Source organism: Phascolarctos cinereus, unplaced genomic scaffold, assembly GCF_003287225.1.
Source record: "Phascolarctos cinereus isolate Bilbo 61053 unplaced genomic scaffold, phaCin_HiC Scaffold_4;HRSCAF=312, whole genome shotgun sequence".
Taxonomy (NCBI): domain Eukaryota; kingdom Metazoa; phylum Chordata; class Mammalia; order Diprotodontia; family Phascolarctidae; genus Phascolarctos; species Phascolarctos cinereus.
This window is the reverse complement of record NW_027555847.1, coordinates 209,733,056-209,751,014: the sequence shown is the minus strand read 5'-3', so window position 1 is coordinate 209,751,014 and position 17,959 is coordinate 209,733,056. Positions and strand designations below refer to the sequence as shown.

Sequence of the window (17,959 nt, the reverse complement as noted above, 5' to 3'; positions counted from 1 at the left end):
GGTCACACAGCTATTAAGTGCCAAGTATTTGGTCTGAGGCTAGATTTGAACTCAGGTCCTCCTGACTTCAGGGCCAGTGCTTTATCCACTGGGCCACCTAGCTGCCCCCCATTCCACTTTTAGATAGCTCCAATTGTAAGGAGGCAGTTATGTTTAACACTCCAGATGTGGTTTGACTTGATATCATAACAGGATCTCTTTTCAAAGTATGGAATAACAAAAACAGTGCCAAAAACTCATTCCTTGTAGTCTAGCTACATTAAATCTGCATCATTTCATTTTGGACATATAGAAGAGAAAATCGAAACCCAAAGTCACTTCCACCAAGACCACTGCTTCTTATCTGTGAAAAGTACACAGGTCATCTCCATCAGAGGTTTCATTTTGTGGCTATCAATCTGTTCCAGTACTGGCTGAAGGGTAATTCTCTCGGCTCTTTACCTCATCAGTTTCAAGAATGACTTCCAATGAATGGATAGGGCCAAAGCTTGCAAACAACTTCTTCAGAGGCTTGAGGCAGAAACTTCCCCCAAAAGGCCCTGCATAGACAGTTGACATTTCTGCCCACTTGACTTTGATCTACGGGAAAAACAAGATAAAAAACCCAAGAGGTCAAAGTGGAGAAGCAACAATACAGAGAGAATAATGCCCCAAAGTCATCTTCAGAAGATGCATCGGTTCATTTGATGAGATTTTAGCACCAAGAGAGTGTGGTTCAGCATTACCTTTTTATGCATCTCGACAGTGAGGCTGGGTGGAAGGGGATGTGGCCACTGTGAGAACTGGATGACACTGAAAGGTGACAGAGGGACCTCTGCTTGGGCTTGCTCAAGAACCTGTAAGAAGTACAAGGCACTGGGAAGTAGGGAATGGGGGAGATGGGTCAAAGGACCCTGACCATTTTTTATCTGAGATGAAATGTCCAAGGCTTTAAAAACAATAATACCCCACGATAGCAGAGTGAATCCTCTAGCTTATTTACATTTCTCAAATCCCCCAGAAGGAAAGCAATGGCTACTGTCTACTTTTGCAGTCAGAATGACAAGTGTTCTCATGTTCAACAAATTCTTTGACACATATTTTGGGATAGCAGAGCTAAAAGAAATACACGTAAGACCTGGGTGTTGACATGAAATCTTCCTTCATGTCACCTTAACTACTTTTCATGGCCATATCACTGTCACTGAGAGGGTAAAAAGCTGCCTATCTGAATATATACATACATAGAGAGGAAGTGTGGAGGAGTAAACACAGTACTGGGCTTTGAGGCTGGAAAGGCTGTTTGAATCATGCCATGCACAGGTGGGGCAACCCTGGGCAAGTAATTTATTTAATGTCTCTGATCCTCAGTTTCCTCATCTGTCAAATAATAGCACACACCCCACAGCGCTGTCATGAGAATCAAATAAGAGAGTCTATGTAAAGCACTCTGGGTGATTTATCATCATTTTCATTATGATACATGAAGTGTTCTGGGGGAGGTTCTCACTCTGGAAAAGCTTCATTTCTAACAAGGAGTCCACATCACTTACCTCCTCATCAGAAGTACAGAGAATACTTTGGCAGAATCTAGAAGACATAAGTGTGCTGCCACCTGCCTTATGGGACAGGAAGAGTAGTTTCTGACCAGCCAAGTCCAAACACTCTAAAATACTAAGAGAGAAAGAATGACAATGAGATGGGGAGGAGGAATGGAATATCCCTCTGAAGACTTAATCAGCTCCCAGAAAGACATGTAAGTTACTGCCTGTATCAAAATTCCTTGCAAAATATGAACTGACATGTATCTGCAATCTAGCCAACGTGACCAGGACTAAGGCAGACCTGATTATAAATGACGCTCCTGGGAAAAGAGCATTAAATAATGCTGCTGCATGGCCAGTGTGGTCTCTTACTAGTTTTTCTTTTGCCTTTATACCAATGCTTTTGAATTCGTAACTTTATGAGTAGGACATAACTTGGGAACAACAATTAGATGTCAATGGACAAAGTGTATTTAAAAACACACTCACTGAACTAATATTTTTACTGATACCTTTTTTATATGGCATTCATTTCTGAATACATCTCCTCCTCCTAGAACTGAACCCTTTTTTGCAACAAAAGAAAAATAGTTAAGCAAAAACTACTGATGCCGTGATGGTGTCTGCCACTGCATGCAACATTATGTCCCTGTAGCCCCACCTCTCTGATGAGAAGATGACAGAGGTATGTTTCAGGACCTGTTCTCTAGGGCCAAATTGATGATTATAGTTGCTCAGTTTGGCTCTCTTTTAGAATTCTTTTCATTTACATTACTGTTGTCATTGTTCACTTGTCCTACTGGTTCTGCCCAAGTCATTCTACATGAATTTGGATGATCTTTTAAGAAACTATTTCCAGGAGGTAATGACATTTTAAGTACCCTGCAATAACTCTATGGGCATAAGATTTAAAGCTGGAGATCATCTAGTTTGAGGGCAACAAAGGTGCCCAACGTCACAAAGCCAGTACATAATAGAATCAAGATGTCAACCTAAGTCCACTAATTCCAAATCCTGTGCTCTTTATTTTTTTCAATTAATATACATCTTTCCACTTGTTCCCTTCTTCCTCCCACTTCTGCCACTGGAGGAAGAGAAAAAAGAAAAAGAAACCCTTGTAACAAATATGCTAGTCAGGTAAAACAAATCCCCACACTGGCCATGTCCAAAACCACCTCCCCGTTATGAGGTGAATGGAATACTTTATTCGTGGGTCCTTTGGAATCAGTGTCCTTTCTACTACAAAAACCTGCCTCTCAATACACTGGGAAATGACATGGAGGAGAAAGCAATCTCCACCCTCATTCTACTTCTTCCCATTTGCCTAAGGATCAAAAAAGTTACCCTGAATTCTTCTGCCATGTTGCATCTGTTGGAAGTCTTGCTTCTTTATGGGGTCCACTGGGGCACAAGGGCAATGTGTTTTTCTGTTTTGGACTTGCCAGAAATTGTTGGGAGTTAACTGCTGTATCCAGCTTCATCTCTGCAATCTTGAGGAAAGAAAGAGTGGGAAACCCACCAGTTTCTTGGGTGTTTATTATAGAATAGTTTTCAGCTAGACAGGCTGCATTTTTTTTTAGGCAAAAAAGAAAAAAGAAAAGGTGGTAGTGGGAGTGGGGTGGGAGGGAAGGAAGGGTAAAACAAACTAGAAAGGTTCAATGGATGCTTCTCCTTTTTCAGATGCTGGGCTGACAACTCAACAGATGGTTTCTAATTTGCCTAACTAGAGATGCCAATCTGTCACAAAAAGCCCATTCTGTCACATATGTAAAGGAAATGCCAACGCACGGCTCAGTGAAAAGGGATGCCAATTTTGGCTGGCTCGTTTATTACTCTATAGTTAGTCACTTAAAGTGTATTTTTGCACTGAATGTGCAACCAAGTCTCCGGGAGAGGAAATGGCTTCCTTTGGAAAACATAATGAAATCCTTAGTAGACTCATTTTTATAGCTTCAGAAAGAAAAGTCTTATTTTGTTTAGTACTAGAAATGCCACTCTGTCCATTTATAACATTTAAAACTTATCTGTTCTCGGTAGTTACTCTGAGATACAAATTTGTGTCTAGCCTAAAAATTCTCTGGATTCCCAAACTCCCATTCTTAAAATTTTATTGGTTTCTTTCATTTTTATATCATCCTTTGCTTCTGAATACCTCTCTCTCTCTCCAGTGAGCCACCCCTTCAAATACGGAAAAAAGAGGGTAAAAAAAGCAGCTCAGAAGAACCCAACATTATCAAGCAAGCCTGACAGTGTATGCAACATTCCACCTCTATAAAGAAGAAAGGAAAGGTGAATTTTCTCATCTCTTCTTGGTCACTAAAATTACATTATCACAGAGTTTGGCTAAGCCCCTATTCTAACTGTTATTAGTTCTCCTCATGCTGTCGGTCTAATCTTGTACTGAGGTACAACTTGGTTTGACAAGGCGTGAAATGGAGCAGAAAGAGGATAAACTGTCTACACAAAAAATGTCCCCATATGAGGAATGGAAAAGATCTAGGTGCCCAATGGTGTAGTTTAGAAGCTCCTTCTCAAAAGTCAGCATTGAAACACCTTCTTGCTCTATGTGGAAACACAACCATGGATTCTGTCAAATGTGCTTATTTCCTGTACAAGATGGAGCATCATTAAAACCTGCAATGTTACTTTCCAGGTTGGTTTTATAGAGTGTGCCTGCATCTCCTGCCCTTGCATCAGCAAGACTGCATCATAAGGCAGACTCTTGTTACCTGATTCAACAAACAACAGGAGCATCCTCCCATTCTGTCCCTGTATCTGATAAGGGGGGGTTTTCACCTTATTTTTCCTTGGGACCAGGCCTACATGACACTTCCTCATCATACTGTTTCTCCTTTGGTCATCACCCTCAGCTTTCCACCACCACAACCACCTGGGACTTGGCCCTGGTCTCCTAACTCTTACAGATGAGCTTTCACCTTTTCCTGCTCAGAACCAGCCTGCCATGCCACTTTCTGAACAATTCAACTCCACTTCCATCCAACTACCTAGGCTTCCTTTAAGTCCCAATTAAAATCCCACTTCCTACAGGAAGCCTTCCCCAACCCCTCTTAATTCCAGTTTGTTCCTTCGGTTAACTGTCTTTTTCTGTATATAGTTTGCTTTGTATATATTTGTTTGTATGTTGTCTCCCCTATTAGATTGTAAACTCCTTGAGGGCAGAGACTATCTTTTGCTTCTTTTTGTGAACAACACTGTTAAAACAAATGACTCTGAAAGACTTAACATAACAGCAGCATGATGAAGCATACTCCCTACCTCCTGAAAGAGAAGGAATGGACTCGAGACACACACACACACACACACACACACTCTCTCTCTCTCTCTCTCTCTCTCTCTCTCTCTCCCTCTCCCCCCTCTCTCTTATTTAAGGGAGGAGGAGGGAATGGCCAATGTAGGAATTTACTTTGCTTGACTATACTATTTGTTACAAGGGTTTTATTTTTCTTCCATTTCAATAGAGGACAGGTAGAAGTGAGAGAAAATAAATTTTTGTTAATTAAAAAAAAAGTATTTGTGCCAAGACCTGAGATTTACAGAGAAAAAAATTAAATACTCCCTGCCTTCAAGTATGTCCTATTAGGAAATGTAGAGAAGAGTTCAATAATTAAACAGCTCTGACTGATCTGTCTACTGTAAATGCTACTCCTAAGATCAAGAAAATGATCCTGAGGTTCCTGAAAAATGCTTAAAGACAGATTTTGTGGTTAACATAAATCACCTTTTCAAAATTCTATCCTAGTTAAAAAATAAAGTTGATGAAGCAGACATAGAGGTAACACAAAAGATAAAACTGATCATTTCAATCACTAAATTGCAATATTTTAATGCTAATAATATCAATGCAACTAGAACAAGAGGAGCTGAACAGGAAAAATATTTTCATCAAATATCTCTGTAAGAGTCTGATATCCAAGATATATAAGAAATGACCTCTAGGTACATATGTATACACATACACTATACACACTACACATAACACATATACACACACACACAAAACACATCTACGGGAGAGAAAAGGGGGAGCAATAGAGCTAGCCAGCCATGAGGGGTCATTTCCCCCTCCCCTGGGCCCTTAAGTTACACTTTTCTGTCCACTGCCCAAACACTGACCCTTCATTCCACCCCATGCCAGAAGGAACCCAGAATTCCAGTTCTACTGGCTGTCAGATCCATTTCCCATTTCTCAATGATGGCAGTGGGGCAGTCCCCTCCAGGATAAGGACTCCTGGGACTTTTAGTTGACCCCCATCCTTTCTCTGTACCTCGACTGAAAATTCCTTACATGTTTTTGTTGTTGTTGTTTTTCTCGAGGGAATGAGGTTAAGCGACTTGCCCAGGGTCACACACCTAGTGACTGTTATGTGTCTGAGGCTAGATTTGAACTCAGGTCCTCCTGACTCCAGGGCCTATGCTCTATCCACTGTGCCACCTAGCTGCCCCCAAATTCCTTATATGTTGTCTCTCTAAATTAGAATGTAAGCTCCATGGCTGTCTTCTTTTGCTATTTGCATCCCCAGTTCTTGGCACATAATAAGTGCTTCTCAAATGCTTCTTCATAGATTAATTCAACTAACACAAATCCATAAGACCAAAAGCTATTCCCTAATGGACAAATGGTTAAAAGAAATGAACAAATAGTTCTCAAAAGAATTAAAAACCTTTAAAAATCATATGAAAGACTGCTTCCAATAACTAATAAGAGCAATGCAAATCAAAACAATTCAATTTTAGCTTACACCTAACAAATTGCCAAATTAAGAAAAGACAGAAATAGTCAATTTCAGAGGGATTGTGGGAAAAAGGGCACACTGATACACTGCTGGTAGAATGGAACATTACTCTAACCATTCTGGAAAGCAATTTGGAATTATGCTAAGAAAGTGACTGAAATGTCCATACCCTTTGAGTCAGGGATCTCAGTGCCAGATATATACTCCAATGAGGCCAATGACAAAAAGAAAGGTCCTACATATGCAAAAATATTTTTTGTAGAAGCAAAGCATTAGAAACAAGGCAGTAGTAGTGGGAATGGTGGTGTGGTGGTGGTAGTGGTGGGTAGTAGTAATAGTAGTAGTAGTAGCAATAGTAGTAGTAGTAGTAGTAGTAGTAGTATAGAATTAGAAAGTAGAAATAAAGAATTGAAAACACAGTACTACTTTTTGTTGGGGATAAAGAAGTAGAGAGACAGTAGATGCCCACCAAGTAAGAAATGGTTAAACATACTGTAGAATATGAATGTAATGAATAGAATCTGTGAGTCAAGAAATCATGAATATGCAAAATATAGAAAAGCATTGGAAATGATGCAAAATCAAGTATAACCAGGAAAATAATACCTATGACTAGGACAATGTAAATGGCAAGAACAACCCCCCCCAAAATCAAAACTAAATGACATGTAATTATAACAACCAACTCTGGCCCCAAAGTCCAGGTATAAGAATGCTCTTCCTTCCCCCCCTTTTTTTTCCAGAGGTAGGAGACTATGGGAGTGAAACACTACCTAAAATTTCCTATCTGGTTGACATGCGGATAATGTTTGCTGAACTATTTTTTCTCTTTTTGATAAAGAATAGTGCTCTGGGAGACAGAAGAGAAGGGAGGGAATATATTGGTAAATTAAAGTGACATAAAATCAAAACATGTGCATGTCAATTTTTAAGAAAAAGAGATAATGATTTACAATTTCACTCTAGTTTAAAAAAGCATGTAAATATTACTTAGACTTAAAGTACATTATAAGTACTAACCTTCTTTGGGCCGTGTTTAATAAAATACTGAGCCAGTTCAAGGGTTGCAACAGCATCTTCTGTAGAATCATGGCCGACCCTGTCAGGGCACTGTATTTCTTTCCTAAAGAAGTAAGAGTGAAAGAGAGCTTATTAACTCAGAGTCACAGGCTAACACTTGGCATAAAAGGCCCATGTCTGTGTAGCTCTCTCCGGCTGATGTTTTTTCCTGTGTTTTCTGGCTGCACGTGGAATCTCAGTGATTCAGAAATAACTAAAAGGGCCTACATCTACAGCAGGCATGTCAATAGATGCTGCTTGTCACAGTTTAGGGGCTGACAATGGTGGGATTTTGAAATGTTTTGTCAACTTTGATACTTTTTTTTCCATCCAATTCAATCACAGTTTAGTTCCGTGTTGTCTACCCTACAGGGCTCCCAAGAGATGTATACGGCACTAAGCATAAGTCACAGAAAAGATAATACAAATTGAGAGGTGTATATTTCCAATTCATTACATGAAGCACATTGTACAGCAGACAAAGCACCAGGGCTGGAGTCAGGAAGACTTGGTTCAAATCCTGCCTCAGACACTTACTAGCTTTGTGACCTGGGCAAGTCACTTAACCTCTATAAGCCTCAGTTTCCTTATGTGTAAGATGGGGATAAAATTGGCACAAGGATTAAATGAGATAATGTATGTTAAAGCACTTTACAAACCTTAAAGAGTTGTAAATTTGAGCAACAATCATGATTAGAGATATTCTGCCCTATTTGAACATGTCAATCACAGGGAACTACTGTAGTGTAAAAGAACTCAAACTGTAATAAACTTACCCTAAAACAGCCTTGGCTAAGAACTTGAGCTTAAACCTTCGTCCCAAATTTCTGACAAAAAGCAATGAAGTGTCAATAACATTGGGATGTATCATCTGTAGAGGGAAAATAAAACCCTTTTTCAACCTTCTAAAATAATGGGTAAATGAAAGGGTCAGGGAGGTGAGAAAGGTAGAAGAAAATAAAGAGGATATAACAGGATGTAACAGAAAAATGGAGTCCCCAAACAGGTACATACTTGTAAGGCTTGAAGGTCTGCATTTAAGGAATGGCCCACTAACACCGCATCTGGTGGAAGCAGCTTTTTTAACTTGGCCTGGACATCTCTGAGTTTTGTGGTCACAGGTTTAAGAATCTTCCGTGTGATGCCGGAGAACCTTTCCATAAAAACAAAAAGGTAGAGTCTGTGAGAGTAGCTGGTTCCATTCCCCCAGCTCCAATCCTGAAATGTTTCCTGAGGAAAGCATTATGACCATAGGGACTGTACTTATTAAAGAGAATGTAAGTCATTGCAGCTAATTAAGAACAGCTAACAAGGCTGCTTCTGAAATTTTGACTGTTGTCTACACTTACATATTGGATAGTCTTTTGAAACACTTAGCTCCCTTGCTTTCATGTTACTACATGGTTTCCATCCTACCTCTCTGACTAATCACATTTTCTTCACTGCTTCTTTTGTTGTTTTTTTTTTCTATCCCCAAATGCAGGGACCTATCAAGGCTCTGTTCTTCAGCCTGCTATTCTCTATGTACAATTTCAGCCTTCATGATCCCCCCCATTTTCACAAGTACATCTTCAATGGACAAAACAACAAAAATGTTTCATTGTCCACTTTCTTTTTGAGAATGCTTTGATAATGCCAAAATTAAGCACATTATGTGGCACATGCCTCAATACATTAATTCAGAATCTTTGAACAGAAAGACAGACATGTATTGATCCTGGATATTTTTGGTGAAAATTTGTTTTTTTTCTAACCGGCAGGCTAAGCTTTAAGATCAACTCAGGAACTGCATGCAATCTGATGAACTTCAAGTTTCCAGAAAAGTAATCTTGTTAGATGGCACAGTCTCATTTAATGTGATCTAATGCTAGAATGACTATTATGAGATCCCATGGCAAAGATACTAGCAATTTCCCACTGGTCTAAGTTCACAAGAGAATTATAGGGAGAAAAGTATAAGAATGTTACACATCTGAAAATGAGTCAAAGCACTTCTGGTAGAGAAATGTAACTGACAGGGTGCAGTCCAAATTTCTTCCCGATGGACGTTTATATCCTGGCAAACTAAATCATGCAACTCCACAGAAGCTCCAGGCCTCTTCCTATAAAAGTTTCCATTAATTCTAATCTGACCTGGGTTGGGAAAAGCTACAAGTCAATTTGCAGGTATTCACCTGGTGAGGTAGTTCAGAATCTTGTTGTCAGGTTTGACAAGTTCATCCATGACACAACGGCCTTCTGCATTAACCAACGAAACTCGTGTGAGTTCATTCCCATTTGGTGTAAGGCACTGAAAAACCAAAGACACAGTCAGGCTGCTGTAGCCTTGTGGGCCACTGTTTCCTGCTTTTCTAAATATGACCTGGTCTACTTACTTTGTGGATATCAAGGTGGGAAAAATCAAATCAAGGGTTTCTGAAAATTACATTCATGAAAACCAGCACGACACAACTTCACTGTAAAGGCTATGTTAGGGAAAGAATAGGAAAAAGATGCAGAGATGCTATCTCCCCACCAGAGAAAGCAGATGCCTGGTCTGTAATGGGAACTGGGGACTCACACATCATATACAAAAGGGTCCAGGACTATTTTCTACTCTTTATTCTGTAGCTGTAAAAATGTCCTCTTGTAGTAATAATAATAACAATAATAGTCATGTGAGGTAGGTTATAAAGCTATTTCTATTCAGGATTTTAACTCAGTTCTTCCTGACTCCAATGCCAGCACCCTCTTTACAATACTGCCTCACCGGCAACTGTGTAAAGAGATCATAAAACAGAAAGCCCTCTGTCAAAAGGATAAAAAGAAATAAATATGCTTCTTGTGGTTATACGTAAATAATTCATATGTCACAGAAATGTTAGACAACTAATGTAACTTATAGACTTATGTTTGGAGGCAGCTAGGTGGCACAGTGGATAGAGCACTGGCCTTGGAGTCAGGAGGACCTGAGTTCAAATCCGGTCTCAGCCCAGACATTTGACACTTACTAGCTGTGTGACCCTGGGCAAGTCACTTAACCCCAACTGCCTTGCCAAGAAAAAAAAAGCCAAGCAAAAAAAAAAATACCCACCAAAAAAAATAGACTTAAGTCTGCTGGAAACCAGCACCAAGGTGGTTTGTTTTTATTTTTTTTAAGTATTTGCATTCATAATAGCTTACAATAGCCCCATGAGGTAGGTAGTATAAATATTAATATTCTTAACTATAAAAAGGAGAAAATGAGGCTCTGAGACTTGCCCAGGGTCATAAAACTAGTAGGTGGTGGTGCCAGGATTCTGAGTCAGAAGATCTGAGTTTAGGTCTAGTGCTTTTTACCATGCTGTGACCTTCGTGTTTCTGGTACCCAAGCCCCATAAACACAGATTTGGAAACCCAATTCTTTGCATTAAACTTGAATTGATCAAAAACGCTTTGTTTCACTCTACCATGAGTGAATCCTGTCCTTGGAGATGGCAACATCTATTCTGAGCAGACATTATAATAATGAGATTCATCTCATACCATTTCACAGTCTAGGCCAAAAAGGGGGCTGCTGTCGCTTACTGGACCAACACATTCAGTAGAAACAAAGTTTTTACAGTTAGCCAAACCTGGAGATGAACAAACAAACAAAAACTATGTTTATACAAAAAATTACTGAGATGATGATGTTCAACTGTCTAGAAGAGGCACACAGAATTTAGCAAGGACAACTGGATCCTGTTGCTGCAACTGGTGTTACCCTTAGTACCCTTAGGGCTCTGAAAGGTCACCTTACATTTGTCATTATGGCATTCTACCTGATTTCTCAGCTGCAACACTTTGGTCATGAAAGCATCATACAAATCACTTACTCCTGGAATAAAATAAACAGTGGCTTCTGGGGAAAGTCTGTCCATCTTTTAAAAACACCAACAAAAAGCATAAACATTCCCCCTTTATTTAAGAAAATACTGGCTAGTGTAATTTTTCTGGCCATTGTCATTTGTCACCACAGTGAATTTTTATGCTAGTATTCACAGAAAAGGAACAGGCTTATAAAAGCACTTCTTCCCAGAATAAAAAGGAGACTTAACATGGACTAAACAGAATTAAAAACAGGAATAAAAACGTTCAGGGTTTAACTTTGTTCCATGTCCCTATGGACTTAGCTTCCAAGTTCTATTAAAGCACCACTATTATTGATAAAAGAGAATGGGTGGAGATGGATTCTATAGACAGTGGTTAAGAAGATCAAACATTAATTCTCTAGTTTTTTAAAATAACTTTCTTATCTTTACATATTTCTACTTCTATCACCATGCCAATGGTAATCTCAACCAACCTTGGAGTGGAAAGTCAAATTTTTTCATCTCTTCTTTGGTCAATAGGCATCTGACCAAACCTACTTTTTCATATCCATATTTCTGAATGATGGGATCATTTTGCAGGTCTGTGATGGCTTGTGGATTGGCAAGAGAGGACGATGACACTGAAACAAGTAGGTCCAGAGTTGATGTGTTAAAATGTGTTTTTAACAGAGCATTCCCAATGGCATATCTCTGTTGTATAGCTCTTTGAAAATAATTTTCTTATTACTCAACAATGATTTAGTGAAGTATTTAAGGTATAGCATATAGGGATAAAGCTAGAGCTATGATTTCTTTGATACAGGGAACATCCTAATGAGAAAACTCCCTCTACCAATTCAAGTTGACACCTTCTCTGTCACTTATAGTCTTGGAGTCGTCCGTAGCACTGACAAATTAAATTACTTGCTTATAGCCACAGAGGTGATACATGTCAGGCATGAGGCTGGGACTCAGCACTTTCTGGATCTGAAGCCAGCTCTCCATTCACCACACCAGAGGTGTCAAACTCAAAGAGAAATGGGTCCCGGTGGGCTACACGTTCATTTAGAAAAATCACAAGTTAACATTATCCATGCTGTATTTCATTTTGTTAAAAATTTCCCCATTTCATTTGAATCTGGTTCTGGCAGCACTCATGAGCTGTGCTGCCCACCTGGGCCATGACACTATACCACACTGTATCCAAATGCTACATGCAGATATACAACTAAGAAGGAGGTGTAGCTTTTTCTTTCATGGATCTAATATTCTAGACGTGGAGACACTGGTTTGTTTACTTATTTATGTCTTAAGAGATAAAAAGTGGTGTGATTTCAGAGGAGGGAAAGATCACTTCAGGCAGGGTGTTCAGGGAAGGTGTCAGGGAGGTAGTGAGACTTAAGCTGGGCCTTGAAGGACTGAGTGGAATTCATATGGGTGGAACAGGAGGAGGAACATGGCATTCCAGGTTAGGAAAACAGTGTGCACAAAGGTGCAGAGGTGGGAATACACTGGTAGTAGACTGATCTGACTAAAGCAGAACATCTGTGAAGGAGAATAAAGGGAGATAAGATTAGAAAAAGAATGTTGGGATTAATCATGGAGAGCCCTGAACACTAGACTTGGAGTCTGATCTACATCATGTAGGTAATGGGGAGACATTTGAATTTCTGGAACACAGTAGTAACACGATCAAAATGGTGTTTTCAGAAGATGAATACAGCATTAGTATACAGAACTGGTTTTGGTTTGGACAGAAGAACAATTATAAGTGGGGAGAATACTTAGACCACTACAATAAGTGCAGATATAAAGTGATAAGACTTGAACTAAGGTAAAGGCAGCAAAGGAAGAAGTATGGTAGAAAGAGTAGAGAGAAATAACAGGACCTAGTTATTAATCAGGCATAGGGGTAAAGGAGGGGAGTAACTGTAAGGTTCTGAAGGCTCAGGCAACAGGAAGAAGGGTAGTAGTACCATGGAGAAAAATAAACAAGTAGAAGGGGAAAGAGGCTTGGGGACATTGAGAACTAAAAATAGATTACATGAGATTTAAAGAAATGAATGGGAAGTGAGGAAATGAACACAGACCATTCATTTAAGACTGGCAGTAAAATAAAGAAGAGAAATAGAACAATAACTAGGAGCAAACAAAACCAATGCAGTTAAAATTACAAAGGAAATATTTAATCAGGAGAAAAATCTTTGCATAAAGGTTCTCTATTAAAAGTCTCAGATCCAAGATACATAAGGAACTGATTCAAACTTAGAAGAAAAAGAGTCATTCCTCAAGATAAGTGGTCAAAAATTATGAACAGGCAATTCTCAAAGAAGAAATATAATCTATCAACAACCGCATGAAGACATTCCCAATCACCAATAATTAGAGAAATACACAATTAAAACAACCCTGATATTCTGCCTCATACCTATCAGACTGGCAGAGATGACCAAAAAAGGAAAATGACAGCTGTTTTACAAAAACAGGAATATGAATGTCCTGGTGGCAGAGCTATGAACTAGTCTAGCCATTCTGAAAAGTAATTTGGAGCTATGCCACTAAAGTCTGCATATTCTTTGACCCAGCAATAACACTACTAGTTCTATACCCCAAAGAGATGAATTAAAGAGGAAAAGGATGCCTACACACAAAACTATAGCAGTTCTCTTTGTTTTAGCAAAACAGGAAGTTAAGAGGATGCCTATCAATTGGAGGAATCAATGAACAAATTATGGTATAGTAATGTAATGGAGTATTGTTTCAATGTAATAAAAGATGAGAGAGATTAATTTTCACAAAAACCTAGTAAGTCAAGTCAGGAAACTTTGTTGAGTACTTACTACTTTTCAGGCACCCTACTAAGCACTGAAGATAACAAAGAAAGGTGAAAATAGTCTCTGCTCTCAAAAAGCTCACAATCTAATGGGGAGGACAACAGAAAAACAACTTTATCCAAACAAAATATATGTAGGATAACTTGTGGTACTTCCAGAGGGAAGGGACTGACATTTAAAATGACTGGGAAGTTGGCTTCTGGCAGAAGATGAGAATTTAGATAGAGATTTGAAGGAAACCAAGGAAGTTAGAAGATAGAGATGAAGAGGGAAACAGGGCTAGGGAAGAGGCAGTGAAACTGAACACAGCTGGAAGATGGGAAGGTTTTCTACAAGGAATCAGCAAGGAGGTCAGTGTCAATCATAAACATTTACTAAGCACTTAGTATGTGCCAAACAATGTACTAAGTGCTGGGAATAAAAACAGAGGCAAAAGACAGTCTCTGACCTCAAGGAGACAATAAGTAAACAACTACATACAAACAAGCTATATACAGGTTACATACAAAAGGCCCCTTGTAGAAGATGGGATTTTACCTGGGATGTAAAGGAAGCCAGGGAAACCAGGAGGGAGATGAGGAGATAAAGAATTCCAGGCATGAAAAACACCTAGAGAAAATGCCTGGAGAGAAGAGATGGAGTGTCTTGCCTCCGGCCCTGTCAATGGACTGAAGAGTACATCAGGGAGTAAGGTATAAGATTGTAAATGTAGGAGTGGGCTAGGTTATGAAAGGCTATGAATGCCAAGAAGAGGATTTTATATTTGATACTGGATATAAGAGGGAATCACTGGAGTTTACTGAGTAGGACAGCGACATAGTTGGACATGACTTTAGGAAAATCACTTCAAATGGCTGAATGAAGGATGGATTGGAATGGTGAGAGACTTGAGGCAAGTAGACTGACCGATAGGCTATTGCAATAGTCGAGGTATGAGGTGATGAGAAGCTGTACATGTCATTACACTGTAGAGTTTGTGGAGGTAAGTAAGGGGTAAGAAGACTGGAAAAGTAGGAAGGGCCAGGTTATGAAAGGCTTTAAAAGCCAAGAGCATTTTATATTTGATCCTTGACGTAGTAGAGCCACTGAAGTTTACTGAGTAAGGAGGTGACACAGACAGACCAACATTTTAGAAAAATCACTTTGGCAGTTGAATGGAGGGTGCGGAAAGACTCAAAGCAGGAAAATCAACTAGAAGGTTACTACTGTATTAGTTATCATCACAGCACTTCAGGTGATGCAGGTCCACACTAGAGTGGGGGCAGTATCAGAAGAAAGAAACCCCCTTCTATGAGAGATATCAGGAAGGTAGAATTGACAGTACGTGGCAACAGATTAAATATTGGAGATGAAAAAGAGAAGAGCTGAGTATGATATTTATGAAGACCTGTATGAACTAAACCAGAGTAAAGAGAACCCAAGAAAACACTTTCTCCAATAATAACATTGTGAAGACAAACAACTTTGAAAGAACTCCAATCAATACAAGGACCGATCATATGATTTCAGAGAACTAATGATGAAGCATGCTACCCACCTCCTGACATAGAGGAGAGGGAATCACATTGTACAATGAGACACACATTTTCAGGCACAGACATTGCAGAAATTTATTTTGCTTAACTGTGAATATTTGTCACAAAGGTTTTGTTACTTTTTTCTCAATTTTTTTTTGGGGGATTGGCAGGGGGAGGCAAAGAGTAGGGAGGGAGAAGGGAGCTAAACGGCGCCTCCAGAAAGAAAAAGTAGATCACTGAAGCATTTTTTTTTAGATACACAAACGAGGACAAAAGGAATCACAAACAAGCAGGACAACTTTGAAAATGACACTGAATTTATTATATACTTAAAAAGAAAAAGCAAGCTATATTTAATAAAGATTTACAGTTTCATGTACAACCCTCTCTATTCTACTGTGTATATGGAAGTGCTCACTTTAATTGATGTCTGTTAAGTTCGGAACTTTTTTTAAATGGGAGAAAAACAAACTATGAAAAGGTCTCAAAGCTCAACATATAAATAAATAAACCAAAGTCGGATCATTAAAAAGTCAGTGGTTAGGAAGGCCAATTGTATTGAGAAAAACACTTTTGAGAAAGTGACACGCAAATGATTGTGGGCAGAAGGAAAGATGCCAATGGAGAGATCATACAACAGAGAGAAGATAACGGAGGCAACCAGGTCCCAGAGACAGTAGGAGGAGATTATTAGGTAAAATGTCATTTACAAATTGTTTGAAATATTCTTAGTTCATAGAATTGTTATTTTTCTATGTGTATGTTTAACACAAATATATTCATAACATCCTTTCGAATGAGCAAATCATTGACAAGATTTATATCTCTAAAATATTACAAGCTGCCAGAAGGGAACAATTCAAGTACTGTGGAAACACAATCAGGATAACACAAGATTTAGCAGCACCTACGTTAAAGGACTGCAGGGTATGGAATATAATATTCCAGACAGCAAAGGAGACAGGATTACAACCAAGAATCACCTACCCAGCAAAACTAAGTATAATCCTTCAGGGGAAAAAACGGTCATTCAGTGAAACAGAGGACTTTGAAGCATTCCTGATGAAAAGACCAGAGCTGAATAGAAAATCTGACTTTCAAATACAAGACTCAAGTGGAACATGAAGAGGTAAACAGGAAAGAGAAATCATAAGAGACTTATTAAGACTTAACTGTTTACATTCCTGCATGAAAAGATGATATTTATAACTCATGATATCTTTGTCAGTATTAGGGTAGTTGGAGGAAAAAAATTCTATGTATGTATAGATAGATAGATAGATAGATAGATAGAGGGCACAGAGTGAATTGAAGATTAAGGGTTCATATCTGGAGAATAAAATTAAGGGACGAGAGAGGATGATACTCAGAGAAGAAGAAAGAGAGAGGTAGAATGGGGTAAATTATCTCACAAAAAAAACCCCAGAAAAGTCTCTTACAGTGGAGGGGAAGCAGGGGAAGGTGAGAGGGAATGAGTGAATCTTATTCTCATAGGATTTGGCTTAAGGAGGGAATAACATACACATTCAATTGGGTTATGGAAATCTGTCTTACCCTACAGGAAAATAGGGGGAGAAGGGGACAAGAGAGCAGGGGATGATAGAGAGGAGGGCAGATTGGGAAAGGGGGTAATCAGAAGTAAATACTTCTGAGGAGGGACAGCATCAAAAGAAGAGAATAAATGGAAGGGCAGGATAGGATTAAGGGAAATAGAGTTAGTTTTTCACAACATGTCTACTGTGGAAGTGTTTTGCATAACTGCACATGTATAACCTATATTGAGTTGCTTGCCTTTTCAATGAGGGTGGGTGGGGAGGGAGGAAGAGAGAAAATTTGAAACCTAAAGTTTTAAAAACATATGTTTAAAAAAATGTTTTCACATGCTACTGGGAAATAAGAAATACAAGAGATGGGGTACAGAAGTCTATCCTGCCCTACAGGAAAATAGAAGGGGAAGGGGATAAGAGAAGGGGGGGAGACATAGAAGAGAGGACAGACTAGGGGAAGGGATATTCAGAATGCATGCCATCTTGGGGTGGGGGGAGGGGTGATGGGGCAAAAATTCGGAACTCAAAAACTAGTAGAAGTGAATGTTCAAAATTAAAAATAAATACATTTATATTTTAAAAAAACAAACAAAAAACAAAAACAAAAAGATTTATATCTCTACCTTGCAGGCTACTGGGTGTAGGCAGGATTCTTTCTTCTTCTTTATTTCCATTAGGCTGTTCCCCAATAAGGTCTGCAAGAAAATTGGCTGATGGAGCCGGCAAACAGAATCTCTGTACAAACAGTGAGTAAACAGGAACAGATTTTCACTAACACCCCTGAAAAGGTAATGAAATAATACCACCCAAATAAAATGTTTGTAAAAATTAGGCAGTTTTTAAACATCTGAATTCCTAGGTTCTCAGTATTCATGCATTCTTCCTTGGATCTGACTTGTTTGGGGGCACTTCA

The 17,959-nt window shown here is 39.0% G+C and overlaps 1 protein-coding gene across 2 annotated transcripts in view; it reads right to left on the bottom strand.

Moving 5' to 3' along the window:
* The window catches only part of REXO5 (RNA exonuclease 5), a 39,134-nt gene that overhangs the window by 9,343 nt on the left and 11,832 nt on the right, over positions 1 to 17,959 (bottom strand). For both annotated transcript variants that reach the window (XM_020965335.2, XM_078152881.1), the window contains exons 5-15: positions 17,670 to 17,781; positions 11,643 to 11,789; positions 10,841 to 10,929; positions 9,511 to 9,626; positions 8,351 to 8,489; positions 8,113 to 8,207; positions 7,298 to 7,400; positions 2,868 to 3,013; positions 1,533 to 1,653; positions 726 to 836; positions 442 to 579 (exon numbers count right to left, since the gene is read on the bottom strand). In XM_020965335.2, coding sequence (XP_020820994.1) covers positions 442 to 579; positions 726 to 836; positions 1,533 to 1,653; positions 2,868 to 3,013; positions 7,298 to 7,400; positions 8,113 to 8,207; positions 8,351 to 8,489; positions 9,511 to 9,626; positions 10,841 to 10,929; positions 11,643 to 11,789; positions 17,670 to 17,781 — 1,317 coding nt within the window. The remainder of the gene's footprint in view (positions 1 to 441; positions 580 to 725; positions 837 to 1,532; positions 1,654 to 2,867; positions 3,014 to 7,297; positions 7,401 to 8,112; positions 8,208 to 8,350; positions 8,490 to 9,510; positions 9,627 to 10,840; positions 10,930 to 11,642; positions 11,790 to 17,669; positions 17,782 to 17,959) is intronic.